We start from the raw sequence: 25,777 nt of genomic DNA, 5'->3' as shown, positions 1-25,777 counted from the left end.
ACATGACTCCCCATTTGACATGATGTACCCAGTTGTTATACTCGAGTATATTCTTTAGTACAGAAGGTAAACACGCTCACACCTGCCTCATTATAGATGTATACCTGACGAGATAGACCCCCATAAATATCTCTTTTTCATTATATACACGTCCAGACACCATTCGTTACAGTTCGGTAATTTTTTTTCCCATTAAGATGAAATTTTCACACATAAATAGGAAAAAATACGCATTAATGATACCGAAAACACGCTATCACCTATCATCAGTACAGCATGTAAATACAGAGCAAACTAAAGTTTTGGGGAAAAAAGTTTGGATATATAATAAACCTGATAAAATTAAGAATTGAGAAATGAACATGGTGAAGGCCTAGTGGGATGTTAAGAATAAGAGATATTGATGTGCATGTAGATATGTTGAGAATTACATGGGACTGTTCGATACAGGAAATAAATCTTCTTACTTGACTTAAATGCCGATACTTCACATTGAAAAAAAGGTTGATACTATTTGGAAAGAGAACACAATCATTAAAAAAATAATAAAAAAACGTTGTAAAAAATCCCTTCCTTTTACAAAAATGTTCTTATGGTGGGTAAAATTTAATGCTGAGGAGAAAAAGACGGTACCTGAGCGTATTCAGCATGAAAAAATATGGGGCAACATCACTATTGGGGTGGGGTGGGGTGGGGGTGGGGGGGGTGGGGGGGGGGGGGGGGAGTCCATTTTATTTGAAATTTGAATAGACAGTGATTTAATAAAAACAAAGGACTGATGTGATGGAACAGGAAAAATAAATAATGCCAATATTTATACGAAACTAGTAATTAAAGGAAACTGGATTGCTGAACTAACGAAATTTAAAAAATCAATACCCAAAACATGGATTGAGAACACGAATAAAATTGAAATAACAGTGAAAAGAAATATAGATGAAATTGAAATGTTGAATAGGCATTCAAATAAATTCATATGTAAAACTTTGATTAAATGTAAAAAGGAAAATCATTGTGATAATCTAAAACCAAGCTTATATGACTTTGTGTTCCTGACTGACAACGTCCCCTGCGTTGTCTGCAACAGTCGTCTTTAAAACCGTGTTACGTATGGACTATGTACATGTATATCAAACTGTGTACCAGGATAGAGAAAAAACCGTGTTACGTATGGACTATTTACATGTATAACATGTTTATCAATCTGCGTGTCTGAAAACTGTGTTTCTCGTCAGCTTCTATCTAGTTCGTGCAAATTGCAGTTACTGTTAGTATGAAGAAAAGCTCAAATAATACTTTCATTTTTATCAGTTTAAATGAAATCTATCGACGGCCTACACAACGTCAAAAACAACATAATTTATAGTAAAATCAACGTCGAATGTTTGATTGACTGGCCTTTTAATTTACCCATGAATAATCAAAGAAACCGTTTTGCATCCAGAAGTCGCATTGATAGGAGTGGTAACCGGAAGTAACTTTGGTGTTGTCTGACAGGAGCACCACACTCTCTGGGAAAGGGAGCCAATCCTTAGAATACGGACTTCCGGTTTCAACAAAAGACATAATCTCTCTGCGAATGTTTGCCTCAAACATAATATCGTTGTTAGAAGGACGGACCATGATCTCTTGCATTGTTCCGAAGAACGCAAACGTGTCCCATGCATGAAACGATAAGAGAGTGTCTTGGGGCATTCCGAATATACTGACCGGCGCAGAGGGTACAGAAGTTACAACATAGCGGTAGACAGGAGAATCAGTGTTGACGGCTGCCCACAGCGCCATGATGTCATTTCCACATCCTACACGTACATCAGACACCATGGACGTGAACTGATGTCTGATCGACTCCTTACCTAGCGGATATAGTCGCAATGCCATCCTGGCAATATCGGTCCCAAATGAACCAAGTTTACGTAAAACGTGTGCATCGTATGTAGACTTATTCACCAATTCCTCAGGGATACCTTCAAAGTCGATTTCCTGTGCGGTAGTACCTATGTTGAATTAAAATTAAAGATTAATGATATGATGCATGTGAGCTCAGTAGATTTTAAAGAAAGGAATATATATTATCTTACCGTCAGTTTTTTTCCCATTTTTCGATTCCAGCGCATCGAAGGACTACTTTTTAGGAAAAGGATTTCAATTATAATATTTTAGTATACCCGACATATAATAAAATACGATACTGTAAAAGTTAGTCCTCCGATGCGCTAAGTGTCAAAAATATTTGAATTGGGGAAAGAAACCTATGAAAGCTGCCAAAAGCCAGCTGATGCCAATTTACGGTCACATACTGATACATGTATATCCATTGCAATTAACCAAAAAAACATCGCAAAAAGAACATATATATGTAAAAGATTAAAGATTTGTGTTCAAAAACTAATGCTTTTATAATCATTCTTTATCTGGACAATCAATATGCAATATGAAAGCATTATTATTACAGTGCATAGTGATAGACACAATATAACTCCCTCGAGAGACAGACACATATATTATACCTCTCTTAAACATTTGTTGCAATTTTCGCGAAATCTTAGTATGTTGTTTTCCCAACAGTATTAGATATTTAATTTTGCAGCATTGGGTGTTTTTCGACTCTTTTTAGAATTATCGCGAATGATAAAATTTCTTGCGAACTCTCGTGATGTAGCTTTATGTTTCTGTTCGCAGGCAGGCTGGCTTACCTAGGTTAGGAAAAGGCTTACACGTGAGCGAACTTCGTGACATAGTCCATAGTGATATAGACACTATCAATCAGTAATGTCACGGACACATATTGGTTATTAGAAGTCCATGGTGGTATAGACACTACCAATCAGAAGTCCATGGTGATATAGACACTATCAATCAGAAGTCCATAGTGATATAGACACTATCAATCAGAAGTCCATGGTGATACAGACACTATCAAGACAATTTGCATTAAGCGAATCTCCGCTTTCTTTTCCCTTTACCGAGGTCATTTAGACTCGGGATAGAGTGAAGTTTCTGGCTTCCTGAGACCTGATATATTTCCCGAAGAAAGGACTATTGCCCAAGGACGGGTTTATTTGCCGATACCAGGTCTATCTGCCGAGGCCAAGTCCGTTTGCCGGGGCAAATTAAGCTGAATGAAATGCGCATAGACAAGGGAAACCAGAAACATGCCCATATCTTCCTCAGCCCCATACTTTAATCATTTTATTATAACGATATGAATCGGAGAGATAATTTTAACTTGACAAACGCGCGTTTTTAGCTGCGTCCTGTCATTAAGATGGCAATGGAAAAAATGGAACCAGAGCGAATTAAAGGTCACGGTGCCTACTTTTGGTTTGTTTTTCAAATCACAAGAATAACTGTATGACTCGGGGTTTGACTTGACAAATAATTTGCTGTTTATTTACGTCACTTAGCAACTGATGGCCGCTAACACACACTAAAACACGTACTTCAACACAACTAAGCTAAGTTGAGGGATATAATCGATTTAACCAGTTATATTACTTTTATATAGAATATCACACATTTGCTGTGAGAGACATCAGACTTGGGTGATCGGGTAGCACAGTGGTAATACACTTGCCTTTCACCTAGGCGACCGGGTTTGATTCCTCTATTGCATGTGAAAGTGGTTAAGGTGTCCCGACACTTTATCACTAGCCCTCTACCTCTCGGCTGCGAGTTCGAAACCTACGTAGGGCAGTTGCCAGGTACTGACCGTAGGTCGGTGGTTTTCCTTCGGGTACTCCGTCTTTCCTCCACCTCCAAAACCTGTCAAGTCCTTAAATGACCCTGGCTATTAATAGGACGTTAAACAAAAACAAAGTTTCACTACAGGAGACATTTGCCGACACAAAACTGACAAATGGAACATCCAACCGATATACTATTTAAGGAAGTCCAGCATTTTGCGAAGACATTCAATCCTACTGTTCGTAGTCATGAAACCGAAAACCACATACCTGACTTGTATCCTTCGACTGATGAATACGATTTTATAAAAACAGAACAAAACAAAAAACAAAACAAAAAAAACAACAACAACACATTGCTCGGTTAAAAGAAGCACTCACCTATAATCAGGGGAACGTCATTACTACGTCCATTAACCCAGGCGTCAAACGGAGTCTCCTTGAGGACGTAACCTATGACAGAGATAATTATAACACATGTACCATAATTTGTGACAGACATAATTACAATATGTGTACCATAACTTGTGACAGAGAGAATTATATCACGTGCACAGTAACTTGTGACAGGGAGAATTATATCACGTGCACAGTAACTTGTGATAGAGAGAATTATATCACGTGCACAGTAACTTGTGACAGGGAGAATTATATCACGTGCACAGTAACTTGTGATAGAGAGAATTATATCACGTGCATAGTAACTTGTGACAGGGAGAATTATATCACGTGCACAGTAACTTGTGATAGAGAGAATTATATCACGTGCATAGTAACTTGTGACAGGGAGAATTATATCACGTGCACAGTAACTTGTGATAGAGAGAATTATATCACGTGCACAGTAACTTGTGACAGGGAGAATTTATATCACGTGCACAGTAACTTGTGACAGGGAGAATTATATCACGTGCACAGTAACTTGTGATAGAGACAATTATATCACGTGCGCAGTAACTTGTGACAGGGAGAATTATATCACGTGCACAGTAATTTGTGACAGGGAGAATTATATCACATGCACAGTAACTTGTGACAGGGAGAATTATATCACGTGCACAGTAACTTGTGACGGAGAATTATTTCACGTGTACGGTAACCTGTGATAGAGATAATTATATCACGTGCACAGTAACTTGTGATAGAGATAATTATATCATGTGCACAGTAACTTGTGATAGAGACAATTATATCACGTGCACAGTAACTTGTGATAAAGATAATTATATCATGTGCACAGTAACTTGTGATAGAGACAATTATATCACGTGCACAGTAACTTGCGATAGAGAATTATAACACGTGCACAGTAATTTGTGACACAGACAATTGTAACACCTGTACTGTTATCTGTGACAGATTATATAACACATGTACAGTAATTTATGACAGATTACATAACAACACATGTACATTAACCATGACAGTTATATAACAACACATGTACATTAACCATGACAGATTATATAACACCTGTACAGTAATTTATGACAGATTGTATAGCATCACCTGTACATTAACCTTTGACAAATTGCATAACATCACTATGTATGTACTGTAATCTGTGACAGATTGTATAACAACATGTACTGTAATTTGTGACAGATGTCACGGATCTGTGACGAGGAAAAAATGAACAGAAGAAACGACAAGATAGATAAATAAATAAATAATAGATGTTGGGTTCGCTAGGCAATGTGATGCTTATGCACAGTTTGTTACTCCATACCGTCTACTATAGCGAGTCCCCCATCAAGGCGACCCTTTACTGGAAGGTCAAGCTGGTCAACCATGGCCCAGAACGGGTACTCGTTCCATGGCACAGCCTGTGTGACGTCATGAGCAGACATCTGTAGTAGACACGTGATGTTGTTACAGTTCGTATTGTTGAGGAACACGATGTTGTCTATGTTGGCCCCGACTGAAGTCTTGGTAAGGAGAGGTGATGCACTGAGCATCCACGCCTTCTGGAATAATCCTTTCGCCAGTGGAGATGCAAGTAGAACCATTACACTGCTACCACCTGAACTTTGACCAAACAGGGTAACCTTTGGACAAAAATAATACAAGTATGACTATGGCTTCATGTGTGTCAACACAAATAAGACATACACCTTTAGATATGATCACTTTTTCTAACTTAATCACCTTATTTGGATCCCCTCCAAAACTCCGGATATTTTCCTGGACCCACTTTAGTGCCAGGATCTGGTCCATGTGTCCATAGTTACCAGACGTATTGGTTTTAGAGTTCTTGGACAGAATGTCCAAAGCCATGAATCCGAACGCCTGCAGGCGATAGTTCATGCTGACGTAGACGGTATTTGTGTCACGTGCCAGTTGCTCAGTCGGCGCATAACCCGATTGGTCACTGTTTCCACTCTGCAGAGATCCGCCATGAATGAAAACCATGACAGAAAGATTTGCTGACGTCACGTTTGTCGGGGTCCAGACATTAAGATGAAGACAATCTTCAGTACCCACTACACGATCTTGATCCTGTTGAACACACTGAGATTTCAGTACAGAAGCGTCGAACGTACCTGGCCAGCACGTGCCGTCCTCGTGGGTCAGTGGCTCCGGCGGCTGCCAGCGTTTGGTCCGTATCGGAGGCACAGCGTATGGTATTCCCTTATAGGCATAGGCGTTACCATCGAACTTTTCCTCGAACTGGACCACACGATGTTAGAGCTAGGGCGTCACGTGGGCCTGATGCACTTTGCTGACCTCCAAAAATGAAACCAGAGGTGACGTCGTTGAGCACAACGATGTAATACAAAGACAGTAACAGAAACATCATTATCTGTAAAAAAAAAATTGTAAAGTGACAGAAACATCATTATCTGTAAAAATAAATAGTAAAGTGACAGATTATCTCCTGTTGTGGTGGCCAATACAGACAAAACGACGTCAGACTGAATTATAGGTACATTACATGAGCTGTTGATATACTGTATATGGTCATAATTATATGTACATTACATGAGCTGTTGATATACTGTATTTGGTCATAATTATAGGTACATTACATGAGCTGTTGATATACTGTATATGGTCATAATTATAGGTACATTACATGAGCTGTTGATATACTGTATATGGTCATAATTATAGGTACATTACATGAGCTGTTGATATACTGTATATGGTTATAATTATAGGTACATTACATGAGCTGTTGATATACTGTATATGGTCATAATTATAGGTACATTACATGGGCTGTTGATATACTGTATATGGTTATAATTATAGGTACATTACATGGGCTGTTGATATACTGTATATGGTTATAATTATAGGTACATTACATGGGCTGTTGATATACTGTATATGGTCATGATTATAGGTACATTACATGGGCTGTTGATATACTGTATATGGTCATGATTATAGGTACATTACATGGGCTGTTGATATACTGTATATGGTCATAATTATAGGTACATTACATGGGCTGTTGATATACTGTATATGGTCATGATTATAGGTACAGTGTACATTACATGAGCTGTTGATATACTGTATATGGTCATAATTATAGGTACATTACATGGGCTGTTGATATACTGTATATGGTCATGATTATAGGTACATTACATGGGCTGTTGATATACTGTATATGGTCATAATTATAGGTACATTACATGAGCTGTTGATATACTGTATATGGTCATGATTATAGGTACATTACATGGGCTGTTGATATACTGTATATGGTCATAATTATAGGTACATTACATGAGCTGTTGATATACTGTATATGGTCATAATTATAGGTACATTACATGGGCTGTTGATATACTGTTTATGGTCATAATTATAGGTACATTACATGGGCTGTTGATATACTGTATATGGTCATAATTATAGGTACATTACATGAGCTGTTGATATACTGTATATGGTCATGATTATAGGTACATTACATGGGCTGTTGATATACTGTTTATGGTCATAATTATAGGTACATTACATGAGCTGTTGATATACTGTATATGGTCATAATTATAGGTACATTACATGAGCTGTTGATATACTGTATATGGTCATAATTATAGGTACATTACATGAGCTGTTGATATACTGTATATGGTCATAATTATAGGTACATTACATGGGCTGTTGATATACTGTATATGGTCATAATTATAGGTACATTACATGGGCTGTTGATATACTGTATATGGTCATGATTATAGGTACATTACATGGGCTGTTGATATACTGTATATGGTCATGATTATAGGTACATTACATGGGCTGTTGATATACTGTATATGGTCATAACTATATACTGTATATGGTCATAACTATAGGTACAGTGTACATTACATGAGCTGTTGATATACTGTATATGGTCATGATTATACATTAGGTACATTACATGAGCTGTTGATATACTGTATATGGTCATAATTATAGGTACAGTGTACATTACATGAGCTGTTGATATACTGTATATGGTCATAATTATAGGTACAGTGTACATTACATGAGATGTTGATATACTGTATATGGTCATAATTATAGGTACATTACATGAGCTGTTGATATACTGTATATGGTCATAATTATAGGTACAGTGTACATTACATGAGCTGTTGATATACTGTATATGGTCATAATTATAGGTACATTACATGAGCTGTTCGTATACTGTATATGGTCATAATTATAGGTACATTACATGGGCTGTTGATATACTGTATATGGTCATGATTATAGGTACATTACATGGGCTGTTGATATACTGTATATGGTCATGATTATAGGTACATTACATGAGCTGTTGATATACTGTTTATGGTCATAATTATAGGTACATTACATGGGCTGTTGATATACTGTATATGGTCATAATTATAGGTACAGTGTACATTACATGAGCTGTTGATATACTGTATATGGTCATGATTATAGGTTCATTACATGGGCTGTTGATATACTGTATATGGTCATAATTATAGGTACATTACATGAGCTGTTGATATACTGTATATGGTCATGATTATAGGTACATTACATGGGCTGTTGATATACTGTATATGGTCATAATTATAGGTACATTACATGAGCTGTTGATATACTGTATATGGTCATGATTATAGGTACATTACATGGGCTGTTGATATACTGTTTATGGTCATAATTATAGGTACATTACATGAGCTGTTGATATACTGTATATGGTCATAATTATAGGTACATTACATGAGCTGTTGATATACTGTATATGGTCATAATTATAGGTACATTACATGAGCTGTTGATATACTGTATATGGTCATAATTATAGGTACATAACATGGGCTGTTGATATACTGTATATGGTCATAATTATAGGTACATTACATGGGCTGTTGATATACTGTATATGGTCATGATTATAGGTACATTACATGGGCTGTTGATATACTGTATATGGTCATGATTATAGGTACATTACATGGGCTGTTGATATACTGTATATGGTCATAACTATATACTGTATATGGTCATAACTATAGGTACAGTGTACATTACATGAGCTGTTGATATACTGTATATGGTCATGATTATACATTAGGTACATTACATGGGCTGTTGATATACTGTATATGGTCATAATTATAGGTACAGTGTACATTACATGAGCTGTTGATATACTGTATATGGTCATAATTATAGGTACAGTGTACATTACATGAGATGTTGATATACTGTATATGGTCATAATTATAGGTACATTACATGAGCTGTTGATATACTGTATATGGTCATAATTATAGGTACAGTGTACATTACATGAGCTGTTGATATACTGTATATGGTCATAATTATAGGTACATTACATGAGCTGTTCATATACTGTATATGGTCATAATTATAGGTACATTACATGGGCTGTTGATATACTGTATATGGTCATGATTATAGGTACATTACATGGGCTGTTGATATACTGTATATGGTCATGATTATAGGTACATTACATGAGCTGTTGATATACTGTTTATGGTCATAATTATAGGTACATTACATGGGCTGTTGATATACTGTATATGGTCATAATTATAGGTACAGTGTACATTACATGAGCTGTTGATATACTGTATATGGTCATGATTATAGGTACATTACATGGGCTGTTGATATACTGTATATGGTCATAATTATAGGTACAGTGTACATTACATGGGCTGTTGATATACTGTATATGGTCATGATTATAGGTACATTACATGAGCTGTTGATATACTGTATATGGTCATAATTATAGGTACATTACATGAGCTGTTGATATACTGTATATGGTCATAATTATAGGTACATTACATGGGCTGTTGATATACTGTATATGGTCATAATTATAGGTACAGTGTACATTACATGAGCTGTTCATATACTGTATATGGTCATAATTATAGGTACAGTGTACATTACATGAGCTGTTCATATACTGTATATGGTCATAATTATAGGTACAGTGTACATTACATGAGCTGTTCATATACTGTATATGGTCATAATTATAGGTACAGTGTACATTACATGAGCTGTTCATATACTGTATATGGTCATAATTATAGGTACATTACATGAGCTGTTGATATACTGTATATGGTCATAATTATAGGTACAGTGTACATTACATGAGCTGTTGATATACTGTATATGGTCATAATTATAGGTACATTACATGAGCTGTTGATATACTGTATATGGTCATAATTATAGGTACATTACATGAGCTGTTGATATACTGTGTATGGTCATAATTATAGGTACAGTGTACATTACATGAGCTGTTGATATACTGTATATGGTCATAATTATAGGTACAGTGTACATCACATGAGCTGTTGATATACTGTATATGGTCATAATTATAGGTACATTACATGGGCTGTTTATATACTGTATATGGTATAATTATAGGTACATTACATGAGATGTTGATATACTGTATATGGTCATAATTATAGATACATTACATGGGCTGTTGATATACTGTATATGGTCATAATTATAGGTACATTACATGGGCTGTTGATATACTGTATATGGTCATGATTATAGGTACATTACATGAGCTGTTGATATACTGTATATGGTCATGATTATAGGTACATTACATGGGCTGTTGATATACTGTATATGGTCATGATTATAGGTACAGTGTACATTACATGAGCTGTTGATATACTGTATACGGTCATGATTATACATTAGGTACATTACATGGGCTGTTGATATACTGTATATGGTCATAATTATAGGTACAGTGTACATTACATGAGCTGTTCATATACTGTATATGGTCATAATTATAGGTACAGTGTACATTACATGAGCTGTTCATATACTGTATATGGTCATAATTATAGGTACAGTGTACATTACATGAGCTGTTGATATACTGTATATGGTCATAATTATAGGTACATTACATGGGCTGTTGATATACTGTATATGGTCATAATTATAGGTACATTACATGGGCTGTTGATATACTGTATATGGTCATAATTATAGGTACAGTGTACATTACATGAGCTGTTGATATACTGTATATGGTCATAATTATAGGTACATTACATGGGCTGTTGATATACTGTATATGGTTATAATTATAGGTACAGTGTACATTACATGAGCTGTTCATATACTGTAGATGGTCATAATTATAGGTACAGTGTACATTACATGAGCTGTTCATATACTGTATATGGTCATAATTATAGGTACAGTGTACATTACATGAGCTGCTGATATACTGTATATGGTCATAATTATAGGTACATTACATGACCTGTTGATATACTGTATATGGTCATAATTATAGTTACAGTGTACATTACATGAGATGTTGATATACTGTATATGGTCATAATTATAGGTACATTACATGAGATGTTGATATACTGTATATGGTCATAATTATAGGTACATTACATGGGCTGTTGATATACTGTATATGGTCATGATTATAGGTACATTACATGAGCTGTTGATATACTGTATATGGTCATGATTATAGGTACATTACATGAGCTGTTGATATACTGTATATGGTCATGATTATAGGTACATTACATGGGCTGTTGATATACTGTATATGGTCATAATTATAGGTACATTACATGGGCTGTTGATATACTGTATATGGTCATGATTATAGGTACATTACATGGGCTGTTGATATACTGTATATGGTCATAATTATAGGTACAGTGTACATTACATGAGCTGTTGATATACTGTATATGGTCATAATTATAGGTACATTACATGGGCTGTTGATATACTGTATATGGTCATGATTATAGGTACATTACATGGGCTGTTGATATACTGTATATGGTCATGATTATAGGTACAGTGTACATTACATGAGCTGTTGATATACTGTTTATGGTCATACTTATAGGTACATTACATGGGCTGTTTTATATACTGTATATGGTCATAATTATAGGTACATTACATGGGCTGTTGATATACTGTATATGGTCATAATTATAGGTACATTACATGAGCTGTTGATATACTGTTTATGGTCATAATTATAGGTACATTACATGGGCTGCTGATATACTGTATATGGTCATGATTATAGGTACATTACATGGGCTGTTGATATACTGTATATGGTCATGATTATAGGTACAGTGTACATTACATGAGCTGTTGATATACTGTTTATGGTCATAATTATAGGTACATTACATGGGCTGTTGATATACTGTATATGGTCATAATTATAGGTACAGTGTACATTACATGGGCTGTTGATATACTGTATATGGTCATAATTATAGGTACATTACATGGGCTGTTGATATACTGTATATGGTCATGATTATAGGTACATTACATGGGCTGTTGATATACTGTATATGGTCATGATTATAGGTACAGTGTACATTACATGAGCTGTTGATATACTGTTTATGGTCATAATTATAGGTACATTACATGAGCTGTTGATATACTGTATATGGTCATAATTATAGGTACAGTGTACATTACATGAGCTGTCGATATACTGTTTATGGTCATAATTATAGGTACATTACATGAGCTGTTGATATACTGTATATGGTCATAATTATAGGTACATTACATGAGCTGTTGATATACTGTATATGGTCATAATTATAGGTACATTACATGGGCTGTTGATATACTGTATATGGTCATGATTATAGGTACATTACATGGGCTGTTGATATACTGTATATGGTCATAATTATATGTACACAATGTACATTACACGAGCTGTTGATATACTGTTTATGGTCATAATTAAGCACATGAGACACCAACATTTTGGTCAGATTGAATTATATGTGCATTGCTGTTAATATATATAATTATAATTTAGCATCAACAGGGTAATGTCGAATATCTATTAGACATGAACTCTTACATTATGTTAAACAAGTCCTACCTTTCGTGTTTAATCCGTGTCCCCGTCATAGCTCTCTGACAGGTCATCAGTCGATAGTTGGAAAGATAAGGCATGCCGTAGCCAACAAAACCAAGAGCATACCATTCGGATTTCAGAATACTAATCTAAAATCTTGCTTGTACTTGTAACAGCAATAATATATTAGATACGAAAATGTATTGATGGTTACATACACACATGAATAATGAACTACTCAACTTCTCACGTAATTTATAAAGATAGTACAGTGACATGTATCTTAGCGCTAACACATTCTGTACAGTGTAACAGAACTAGAGGTCCCTAACCCGCTTTCTCACCTGTCATTTGTCTTGATCACGTTTGGAGACAACTTTAGTCTTTGAACCTACACCTTCTCGTTACAATTGATTCCTACCAAATCCGAACACTAATCAAATTTCGAGATTGCCTCTCACAAGTTTACTTTGCACATTTGGACACGACACAAACGAATTAATGAGTTATTATGATATGATCAACGTTATATGATAACAGAATTAAGTATAACAGTGACACATCCCAAATGTGTTCTAGGTAGTGCAACAGAGCACACGATCAATTTAATTTACCCCCGCTCGGACCCATCACATGTTAACAGCAGAGCATTTCGGGTACAATTCCCTCCCCAAGGTAACAGGCACGACAAAAAGGTCCGCTCGTGAGCTTGGCTCAGTAAAAAACATGCACCGCACAGGATAGAGGGTACAAACCACACATCTACACCCGGGGTTAAACTAGTTCAATGCTCCGACTAAGCTATCACGCCCCGAGCACGCCCCTCGGCCACCTGCTTTTGTTTAAATGACGCCACCGTCCAAAAGCCAGCCTCTCTTTGTACACTTATATCCGTGCTTGGTCTCTTACAGGCCGTTACACGTCATGTCTCAATGAAAATGTTTATTTTTAGAAAACAGACAGAAATAAAAAGTGTAAAATATGAAGATTATCTGTCTGTTGTTTTGTTATCAGGTAATGAAACTGTTGAATCCATGTTATACATAGGTAGTTATCATGTGACTATACATGCTTGTTAACTGTTGTACATGCATGCCTAACCATGCATCGATGTAAATAAAAACACAACATTCTTAAAGCGATTCAGGTCAAATTTATTGTCCATGTGTTAATTCACCCATGAATAATCAAAGAAACCGTTTTGCATCCAGAAGTCGCATTGATAGGAATGGTAACCGGAAGTAACTTTGGTGTTGTCAGACAGGAGCACCACACTCTCTGGGAAAGGGAGCCAATCCTTAGAATACGGACTTCCGGTTTCAACGAAAGACATAATCTCTCTGCGAATGTTTGCCTCAAACATAATATCGTTGTGGGAAGGATGGACCATGATCTCTGGCAGCGTTCCAAAAAATGCGTATCCGTCCCAACCATGAAAAGATAAGGCAGTTTCCGAGCCTATCCCAAATGCTCTAACTGGCACAGAGGGTACAGAAGTGACAACATAGCGGTAGACAGGAGAATCAGTGTTGACGGCTGCCCACAGCGCCACGATGTCATTTCCACATCCTACACGTACGTCCGACACCATGGACGTGAACTGATGTCTGATCGACTCCTTACCTAGCGGATATAGTCTCAATGCCATCTTGGCAATATCGGTACCAAATGAGCCAAGCTTACGTAAAACGTATGCATCGTATGTCGACTTATTCATCAGTTCATTGGGGATGCCTACAAAGTCAGTTTCCTGCGCAGTAGTACCTACAACAAAACAGTGCACACGTGGATGATATTATAATTGACCTATATTATTCAATTAATTGTATTGTGAAAATCCGGTCGCAATATATTACTGTAAACTTTTTGCATGTTAAAGCCACATACTCCCAAAGAAACATAAATAAATGTTTACCTTTTGACCTCTTTAAGTTTTCAAACCTAATATATACTAACAAATTATCGCGAATCGGAAACTGGAGGAAAATGTGTATTTATGAAAGTATACGGGAATTTCCCAAAAAATGATAAATGGGTCCGACAGATCAAGCTTCTGTGCAAATTAGTCCCACAATGCAACGGGCGGTATATCCGTGAACAAAAGTGGCGGAACGTCAAAAGCGTGGGCCTACCAAAACACAGACAGATTCTGTCAAAAAGAAACGTAAAAGGGACTGGAATCAGCAAAATCCAAGGATTTCCTTAGGAAAAGAATTGATTCATTGGAACTTAGCAAGAGAAGAAAAAAGAATAGACTTGAATTCCGATTTTGCCGGACGTCTATTGGATTGCTGGTTATTTTTTTCCGTATTCCTCGAACATTGTCAACTTCCCCGACCTGAATTTTATCGATGATTTGTTGCATATTTAGTATTTAGTTATATGTGTGTTTATATTGATCAGCTATTACGAGCATATTTTGCTTATATGTTCAAATGAAAGCATTGTTAGGCAGGTTCATGTATACTTGATATGTAAACAACGGCCATGTGTGTAGTTGATGTGTAGTCTACGTTGTTGTAGCCTCGTTCTCGGCTCCGTGGCAGATCTCGCGATAAAACTAAATGCGGCTAGTTATTTTTATACACTGATGTCGCAAGGATTTTCCCGGTCAAGCGTCCAGTCCAATGGTCATTATAATATTAGGAGAGCATGAATGAGCAACTTGAATTACCATTAATACATGTGTACACCTAGAATTTTATGTTATTTGGGAGTATGCTGCTTTAATCCGAAGGATTCTTATCTTCAATCCATGATTTAATATTGATCTCTATCGTAATTAAAGGAAAAATGACATATGAGTATGCCTTTAAAAAAAATAGAGTAACGGTTTGATTGCTAAAGTCACGCTTCACAGTACAATTAATTTAAGGATTGAATGTTGCTTTTGTCGGTTTCATGGGGTAATGAATTGAGTTTCTCTTGAGACAAATATAATGAACTGCGAAGCAATTCATGTTGAATTTGTCTCAAGAGCAACTCATTTCATCACCCCGTGAAATCGACCAGAGCAACATTCTGTCTTATATTTCAATAAACACGCATTTTCCATAATAAATTGAAGAGGCACAACTCTTCAGTTACTAGAACTTGTGCAAGTCTAATGGTTTAAGCTAACAAAAATAGTCCGTCATTAGATGATGACCAAACTGTATTATCAAGACAAAAATACGATTATATTACCCATAAAACAATATCAAAAATAGCATGATGTAATTGAGATATTAAGTTTGTCGTTGAATTTAAGATTTGTCATAAAATCCTCTGCCAGCTTCGCGGAAGAATAAAGACAAGTCTGTGTTCTCCGGTTGTCTCCCGCTACTGAACAGCCATCTTTACGATTCGAAATATGTTACGGGGTTGGTTGTGACCTTGATACGAGATCTACAACAGATTAAAATGTGATACTTCATTTATTGAATGTTTACGGATAGTTCTTTTTGATCGATTGAACTTCCTTGTATACATTTGAAGCGGATGTAGATGTCAGACAAAAGACAACACCGCAGGGTTCGTTGTTGAATTCTCACATTTATATATATATATATATATTACTATTTTTAAAGACATTTATATTCTATAAAAAACATGGACATCATATACATAAACATACATCATCTAGCATATACGCAGAACAACACAAACATCATCTGACTATCAAGTTTCACTCTTGTTCTACAGACATATCATCATCATCATCATCATCATCATCAAACAGATGATGAACTAATATAGCGGGCAAACCAGGACAAATCAGTAAACTACCGTCTACCACGGCAAATTAAGAAACATTCACTAAAACATACGAAGACAACGTCCAACCAATCAAACACCTTCGTCAAAGTCCGCCAGAACTGTTACATGTCCAGTCTGTGGTTGACCACTACTTGCGCGCACACACACACATCCAAGTACATTACGAATACAAAGAAACGCGCACGATGATATAATACTCGCGCACAGGTAAAACGTTTTTTTCTCATCTAACGGAGAGTAATTCCCTAAATGACACAGTTAGTAATAGTATAAAATAATTAAAATGATAATATTTATGAACAAACCTATTTATTACCAATACATACATATGACCCTATTACACATTAATTCACCTGAAGGCGTTAATCCGACCGCCTGTCACACAGGAACTTGACACGAATGATTCCTAATCCACTGTCTATCCGGACGATTTACAGAATCAGGATAAAATCGGACCGTGATAATCACTCATTTATTTTAATTGGAAAAGGGCAAATTGAAAGCATTATGAGCTAATTCTGAATATATACAAAATCAGGCATCATTCTGGAGCGGGAATTAAACATTTTTACCCGTGTTTTTGTTGAAAATTTAATTTATATTTGCATAATCTTAATGTAGGCCTCCATGATGCCTATTATGGAGATCTAACAGTCCCATTCACTTCCATCAAATCCCTGATAATCTCACATGTATGCTATTTCTGACTCAGAACAATTCTTGCAAATTAACCTATTGACATTATTCCCAAAATTGGCCTGATGTACGGCCTACAGATCGGGCAGAAGCGGCTTGTGTACTAGATTTTTTATGCGCGTAGAATGTTGTTAATCTGGTCAAATTCATGGACAAATGCAACAGATTAAATTTGGTAGTTTCATTCGGTTCAACTTGAGCAAAAATTGAAATATTTTAAGTTAAAGATAAAAGAAACAGGTGGTGTCTCCTGACATATCCCACGTCAACACCGACACCCCATGGTATCAAGAATAACGCCGTTCAAGTACTGGCAGACCCAGCAGAGGTCAAGAAATGTGGCAGTTAACGAATCGGGTGTTTTATAACGTGCTCGATTGGTGAACGATAAAGTTGTCATACAGTCTATGACAAAAATCCACATTATGTCGAGTAAAGAAGCTAACGTGTGGTCAAGAGTTGTGTTGCTTAAAAGTGCTACAGTGACGGCGGTGTGTAGACACTGACAGTCAAAATGTGCTACAGTGACAGCGGTGTGTAGACACTAACTGACAAAAAGTGCTACAGTGACAGCGGTGTGTAGACACTAACTGTCAAAATGTGCTACAGTGACAGCGGTGTGTAGACACTAACTGTCAAAAAGTGTTATATCGACGGCGGTGTGTAGACACTGACTGTCAAAAGGTGGTATATCGACGGCGGTGTGTAGACACTGACCGTCAAAAAGTGCTACAGTGACGGAGATGTGTAGACACTGACTGTCAAAAAGTGCTACAGTGACAGCGGTGTGTAGACACTGACTGTCAAAAAGTGTTACAGTGACAGCGGTGTGTAGACACTAACTGTCAAAAAGTGGTATATCGACGGCGGTGTGTAGACACTGACTGTCAAAAGGTGGTATATCGACGGCGGTGTGTAGACACTGACTGTCAAAAAGTGTTACAGTGACGGCGGTGTGTAGACACTAACTGTCAAAAAGTGCTACAGTGACGGAGATGTGTAGTCACTGACTGTCAAAAAGTGTTATATCGACGGCGGTGTGTAGACACTGACTGTCAAAAAGTGTTATATCGACGGCGGTGTGTAGACACTGACTGTCAAAAAGTGTCATATCGACGGCGGTGTGTAGACACTAACCGTCAAAAAGTGCTACACCGACGACGGTGTATAGACACTAACTGTCAAAAAGTGCTACAGCGACGGAGATGTGTAGACACTGACTGTCAAAAAGTGTTATATCGACGGCGGTGTGTAGACACTGACTGTTAAAAAGTGCCACACCGACGGCGGTGTGTAGACACTGACTGTCAAAATGTGCTACAGTGACAGCGGTGTGTAGACACTCACTGTCAAAAAGTGCTACACCGACGGCGGTGTATAGACACTAACTGTCAAAAAGTGCTACAGTGACAGCGGTGTGTAGACTCTGACTGTCAAAAAGTGCCACACCGACAGCGGTGTGTAGACACTGACTGTCAAAAAGTGCCACAGTGACAGCGGTGTGTAGACACTAACTGTCAAAATGTGCTACAGTGACGGCGGTGTGTAGACACTGACTGTCAAAAAGTGCTACAGTGACGGCGGTGTGTAGACACTGACTGTCAAAAAGTGCCACAGTGACAGCGGTGTGTAGACACTGACTGTCAAAATGTGCTACAGTGACAGCGGTGTGTAGACACTGACTGTCAAAAAGTGTTACAGTGACGGCGGTGTGTAGACACTGACTGTCAAAAAGTGTTATACCGGCAGCGGTGTGTAGACACTGACTGTCAAAAAGTGCTACAGTGATAGCGGTGTGTAGACACTGACCATCAAAAAGTGTTACAGTGACGGCGGTGTACAGACACTGACTGTCAAAAAGTGCTACAGTGATAGCGGTGTGTAGACACTAACTGACAAAAAGTGTTACAGTGACAGCGGTGTGTAGACACTGACTGTCAAAAAGTGCTACAGTGACGGCGGTGTGTAGACACTGACTGTCAAAAAGTGTTACAGTGACAGCGGTGTGTAGACACTGACTGTCAAAAAGTGTTACAGTGACGGCGGTGTGTAGACACTGACTGTCAAAAAAATAAATGCTACAGAGTCAACGATAAGTAGAGTTTTTTATTATTATTTTGTTCGAGTAATTGATAATTCCTAGAAGTTTTAATGATGATGATCCTATGTCATTTTAAGGCACTTTATTTCCTTTAAAAAGGCCATGGTTACGTTAAGGTTCTGTTGAAAGATGACGAATACCTTTTAAAGCTCACTTAAATTGGCATACTATGGTTAAGTTTAATTCTTAGATCTATTAATCTTTGGGCTTAAAATGTCCGTCATTTTTCTTATCAACCACATCGCGATTCTCTATGCATAAGAATCCTATGAATGTCTGACCCAGTATTTAGGTCGTGAGTTTTTTGAAGTCGTGCACTAAATTTGCTTCTCATTTTTTCTCTCCATAGATTAATAAATCTGTTTCATTATTAGATCTTTTAAAACTTTCGTTAGAAGAACTTGTCTCGGAAATGTATTTTTGATTACCGATGAATGGGTCTACTTTATCCGTTCCGATAATTTGTTGAATCGCATGTTCGTGTTATATACAAGCATTTCGTTATCGACCGATTTAAACTGTGCAAGCTTTTTATTGCGATCATTATTCCAATAGACGCCCGGCAAAATTGGACTTGCTAAGTTTTAACGAATCAATTCTTTCCCTGAGGAAATCCTAAGGTTTTGTCGATTCCAGTCCCTTTTACGTTTCTTTTGACAGAATCTGTCTGCGTTTTGGCAGACCCACGCTTTCGGCGTTCCGCCATTTTTATGTTGACTGATAACCTGTCCGTTGCATTGTGCGACTAATTTGCATTAAAACTTGGTCCGCCGGACCCAGTTATTATTTTGGGGAATTCCCCGTATACTTTCATAAATACACATTCAACCCAAAGATGTAACTATGTACGAGTTACCTCCCCTCCCACAATCAGGCAGCGTAATTTCGAGTCTTCCGACTCATCAGTATCCTGCTCATCGCTGCAGTGAAAACATAGATTTTATCAATTTGATAATTTTCTATGTTTCACTGGCAAAATGCAATAAATAGAGGATATTGAATGGTTTTCCATTTAATATAACATATGTTTCACAAATATGACAGAATATAGAAATATTCTGTCATATATACGAGTGAAATTGCTATTTTAAACGAGAAACCATTAAATTTTCTTTTCACTGGCAAAAATGCAATAAACAAATTTACATAACATTGACAACATCAAAAATTAATAAATACGTTCCAGAGACAACATACTCGGGGAGCAAAACTAAGTTCATTAAATTCTGATGGCATTCGCCGCTTTGCTATTTTTTGGCCAATTTTTCTAATTCTTTGGTATTTTTTCGGTTAAATAACTATCAATTTCAATCAACATTCTGGTTTTTTTTTTTTTAAATAGTAACTTTTCAAAGTTTGGACACTCATTTTAAGACTTTTTTGTTCTATAATTCAATTACCTTTAACATATGTCTTCAAACATATAAAGCCGTTAATTATATTATATTACAAACAAATACTTTGCGGAAGGAGATAATGTGTTGTTGGGGTGATTTTGGAAGAATTATTCGGTCTCATCTTGAACTCATCGGGATTTATTTTAGAAATGACAGTTGATTTCCCCAAGAGTTCCGAGTGAAATTTTGAAAGGTTTCACGCACGTAAATCAGCCACTGTATTATATTACTAATTATCAAAACATATAAATAATTCATTTGAAGTTTATTTCAAGTCAGCAATGGCCGAAGCTAAAGATAAAAACTTGTTACACAATTTAAAACCCAAAATTTGACAGGTTTAAAGTCTTTTAAGGATTTGACAGGTTTCCATGCTGCAATACCGGATGTTTACATGCACAACCGGTGCTATTTTTGGAAAATACCTGGTCATTTTTACCTTTGTGAATCCGCCAGAATGTACATTTCAGTACAGCAAAATCAGTATATTCTGACAGTTTGAAATACATGTATATACTTCAAATATATATCAGATATATCAACATTACACCTAAACATTTCAGTCAAAATACCATTAAAACTTTATTTTATCCCAGACTGCTTTCGCAACACTTGCTGATTGGCTGATTTGTTTGCGTGAGACCTGAATCATTCCAACTGCTCGAAGGCGGACACTTTCATTCAATACGACATTAGCTTACCAAATGACGTTTATAAGAAAAAACTATTCTTTTTTTCTTTATCGTTGATGCAAAGATATGTAAAACAGTAAAACGTGGGTTAAGATTGTACAGTAAGATTAGCTAGGTAACATTGTAAGTTACAGAATTAAACAAATAGCTGATAAGTAAGGTGTGTAAAAACGTATTCACATTTTCTTGTGAAGTTAAAGTCCTAACTGCACAGATTATTTCTTCCATTAAAACACGTTTACATATTCATAACTTAGCAATTCACAATAAATGCAATTTGATGCAGTTTTTCCTACTCGAGAATCCAAATTTGATGAATATATTTTCTCGTCTATGTCTACGTCATACGTACCGTGATGTTGAGGTAATTAATCATCGGCTGAATGTTAACAAGTATCAGGTTGATAATTTAATGTTTTCAATAATGAGGGAGTTTGCCTGTGAACTTATCCCTTGGAACTAAAGCATGAATTTGTGTATTAAGGGCAAGGAATCGGTGTTTTTCCCCGAGCGATTAAGTAATGTCCTAAAATACAAGGATACCCTAGTGAAAGCTCGTAAACACACTGTCTAGTAATACACTGTCTAGTTATACACTGTCTAGTAATTATACACAGTATAGTAATACACTGTCTAGTAATACACCGTTTAGTAATACACAACCTAGTAATACACTGTCTAGTAATACACCGTTTAGTAATACACCGTTTAGTAATACACAACCTAGTAATACACTGTCTAGTAACACAATGTCTAGTAATACACTATCTAGTAACATACTGTCTAGTGATAAACTGTCTAGTAGGAGACACATTATGAACAGTAACGCGTACCTACCTATTATCAAGGGCACGTCATTACTCCGTCCATTAACCCAGGCGTCTAACGGAGTCTCCTTGAGGACGTAACCTATGACAGAGAGATTTAAAGTGCGTACAGTAGGCTAACCTGATATAGAAAATTATATCACATGTACAGTAACCTGATATAGAAAATTATATCACATGTACAGTAACCTGATATAGAAAATTATATCACATGCACAGTAACCTAATATAGAAAATTATATCACATGCACAGTAACCTGATATAGAAAATTATATCACATGCACAGTAACCTGATATAGAAAATTATATCACATGCACAGTAACCTGATAAAGAAAATTATATCACATGCACAGTAACCTGATATAGAAAATTATATCACATGTCAAAGAGAATTATAACACGTGTACAGTAAAATGTGTCAAAGATAATCTTAACACGTGTAAAGTAACATGTGGCAGAGAGAATTACAAAACGTGTGCAGTAACATGTGTCAAAGATAATATTAATACGTGTACAGTAACATGTGATAAAGATAATTATATCACGTGTACAGTAACATGTGTACAGTAACATGTGTACAGTAACATGTGTCAAAGATAATATTAATACGTGTACAGTAACATGTGCCAAAGATAATCTTAATACGTGTACAGTAACATGTGCCAAAGATAATTATATCACGTGTACAGTAACATGTGCCAAATATAAGTATAATACGTGTACAGTAACATGTGCCAAAGATAATTATATCACGTGTACAGTAACATGTGCCAAATATAAGTATAACACGTGTACAGTAACATGTGACAAAATAATTATAACACGTGTACAGTAACATGTGTCAAAGATAATTATATCACGTGTACAGTAACATGTGGAAAAGATAAGTATAACACGTGTACAGTAACCCGTGTCAGAGAGAATTATAACACGTGTACAGTAACATGTGGAAAAGATAAGTATAACACGTGTACAGTAACATGTGACAAAGATAATTATAACACGTGAACAGTAACATGTGCCAAAGATAAGTATAACACGTGTACAGTAACATGTGACAAAGATAATCTTAACACGTGTACAGTAAGCATGACAGGGGTATGATAGAGTACCTGATTAGCATACTAAAAAGTCAGAGAAAGACATACCGTCTACTATAGCCAGACCTCCGTCAAGTTGAGCCCTGACTGGGAGGTCAACCTGGTCAGCCATGGCCCAGAACGGATACTCGTTCCATGGCACAGCCTGTGTGACGTCATGAGCAGACATATGTAGTAGACACGTGATGTTGCTACAGTTCGTATTTTTGAGGAACACGATGTTGTCTATGTTGGCCCCGACTGAAGTCTTGGTAAGGAGAGGTGATGCACTGAGCATCCACGCCTTCTGGAATAATCCTTTCGCCAGTGGAGATGCAAGTAGAACCATTACACTGGTACCACCTGAACTTTGACCAAACAGGGTAACCTTCGAAAGAAAAAAATGAATATTACTATTATCTGATCACATAGAAGAGTGTTATTTTCTAAATCAATTGTGTCAGTAGCAAAATCGTAAACCATCCTAAACCCTTTATCAACTGATAATGTCTCACCTTGCTTGGATCTCCCCCAAAGTTCCGGATATTTTCCTGGACCCACTTTAGTGCCAGGATCTGGTCCATGTGTCCATAGTTACCAGACGTATTGGTTTTAGAGTTCTGGGACAGAATGTCCAAAGCCATGAATCCGAACGCCTGCAGGCGATAGTTCATGCTGACGTAGACGATATTTGTGTCGCGCGCCAGTTGCTCGTTTGGGGCATAGCCCGGTCTGTCGCCGTTTCCGATCTCTAGAGATCCACCGTGGATGAAAACCATGACTGATAAATTCGCTGACGTCACGTTTGTCGGGGTCCAGACGTTGAGATGAAGACAATCCTCGGTACCCACTACGCTGTCCCCCCGTCGCTGTACACATTGAGATTTCAATACGGAAGCGTCGAACGTACCTGGCCAGCACGTGCCAGCATCGTGGGTCAGTGGCTCCGGAGGCTGCCAGCGTTGGGTCCGTATCGGAGGCACGGCGTATGGTATTCCCTTATAGGCATAGGCGTTACCATCGAACTTTCCTCGAACTGGACCACATGATGTTTGGGCCAAGACGTCACGTGGTCCTTGGGAACTGTGTCCGTCCCCAAATATGAAACCAAATGTGACGTCATGGAGAAGTGCGCCACATAAACACCAGAACAGGTACATTGTCATCTGTAAGAGAAAATATCGTTGATTGCCGTGTACCCTGGATATGATTGCCGTGTACCCTAGACATGATTGTCCTGTAACCTGAACATGATGGCCGTGTACCCTGGACATGATTGCCCTGTAACCTGGACATGATGGCCCTGTACCCTGTATATGATTGCCCTGTACCCTGGCTATGATGGCCCTGTACCCTGGATATGATTGTTCTGTACCCTGGACATGATTGCCCTGTACCCTGTATATGATTGTCCTGTACCCTGGACATGATTGCCCTGTAACCTTGACATGATGGCCCTGTACCCTGGATATGATTGCCCTGTATCCTGGATATGATTGTCCTGTACCCTGGATATGATGTTCGTGTACCATGGATATGATGTCCGTGTACCATGGATATGATTGTCTTGTACCCTGAATATGATTGTCCTGTACCCTGTATATGATTGTCCTGTATCCTGGACATGATTGCCCTGTAACCTGGACATGATTGTCCTGTACCCTGGACATGATGGCCCTGTACCCTGGATATGATTGCCCTGTAACCTGGACATGATTGTCCTGTACCCTGAATATGATTGTCCTGTACCCTGGACATGATTGTCCTGTACCCTGGACATGATGGCCCTGTACCCTGGATATGATTGACCTGTACCCTGGACATGATGGTCGCGACCCTGGATATGATAGCCGTGTACCCTGGATATGATTGCCCTATACCCTGGACATGATTGCCCTGTACCCTGGACATGATTGCCCTGTACCCTAGACATGATTGCTCTGTGCTCTGGACATGATTGCCCTGTAACCTGGACATGGTTGCTCTGTGCTCTGGACATGATGGCCCTGTAACCTGGACATGATGGCCGTGTACCCTGGACATGATGGCCCTGTAACCTGGACATGATGGCCCTGTACCCTGGACATGATGGCCCTGTAACATTGACATGATGGCCCTGTACCCTG

The 25,777-nt window shown here is 37.4% G+C and overlaps 1 protein-coding gene across 3 annotated transcripts; it reads right to left on the bottom strand.

The window, feature by feature from the left end:
• Positions 1-1,380: 1,380 nt before the first annotated feature.
• On the bottom strand, positions 1,381-24,813 carry LOC117328148 (para-nitrobenzyl esterase-like). 3 transcript variants are annotated; one of them, XM_033885544.1, is made up of 5 exons: positions 13,123-13,336; positions 5,835-6,489; positions 5,416-5,734; positions 4,068-4,139; positions 1,381-1,997 (listed from the first exon to the last, which is right to left on the bottom strand). In XM_033885544.1, exons 2-5 carry the CDS (start codon positions 6,096-6,098, stop codon positions 1,402-1,404), a joined length of 1,251 nt encoding a protein of 416 aa, XP_033741435.1. In that variant the 5' UTR covers positions 6,099-6,489; positions 13,123-13,336; the 3' UTR covers positions 1,381-1,401. The 3 variants fall into 3 exon arrangements, with proteins under 3 accessions (XP_033741435.1, XP_033741433.1, XP_033741434.1); XM_033885542.1 differs by lacking the exons at positions 5,416-5,734; positions 5,835-6,489; positions 13,123-13,336 and adding exons at positions 23,721-24,039; positions 24,167-24,813; XM_033885543.1 differs by lacking the exons at positions 1,381-1,997; positions 4,068-4,139; positions 5,416-5,734; positions 5,835-6,489; positions 13,123-13,336 and adding exons at positions 14,244-14,862; positions 22,581-22,652; positions 23,721-24,039; positions 24,167-24,813.
• Positions 24,814-25,777: the final 964 nt, after the last annotated feature.

The sequence above is a fragment of the Pecten maximus genome, chromosome 5 (assembly GCF_902652985.1).
Source record: "Pecten maximus chromosome 5, xPecMax1.1, whole genome shotgun sequence".
Taxonomy (NCBI): Eukaryota; Metazoa; Mollusca; class Bivalvia; order Pectinida; family Pectinidae; genus Pecten; species Pecten maximus.
Note: the sequence above shows the minus strand (reverse complement) of the source record. Positions and strands in the feature narration are given on the sequence as shown.

Bases quoted from the DNA above. Each gene is read 5' to 3' on its own strand.
- LOC117328148 (XM_033885542.1), bottom strand. From the start codon at position 24,811: ATGTACCTGTTCTGGTGTTTATGTGGCGCACTTCTCCATGACGTCACA. The intron at 24,040-24,166 runs GTGAGACATTAT...TTTCTTTCGAAG, and splicing joins TTGGGGGAGATCCAAGCAAG to GTTACCCTGTTTGGTCAAAG. The intron at 4,140-23,720 runs GTATGTCTTTCT...TCTCTGTCATAG, and splicing joins AGGTCTGGCTATAGTAGACG to GTTACGTCCTCAAGGAGACT.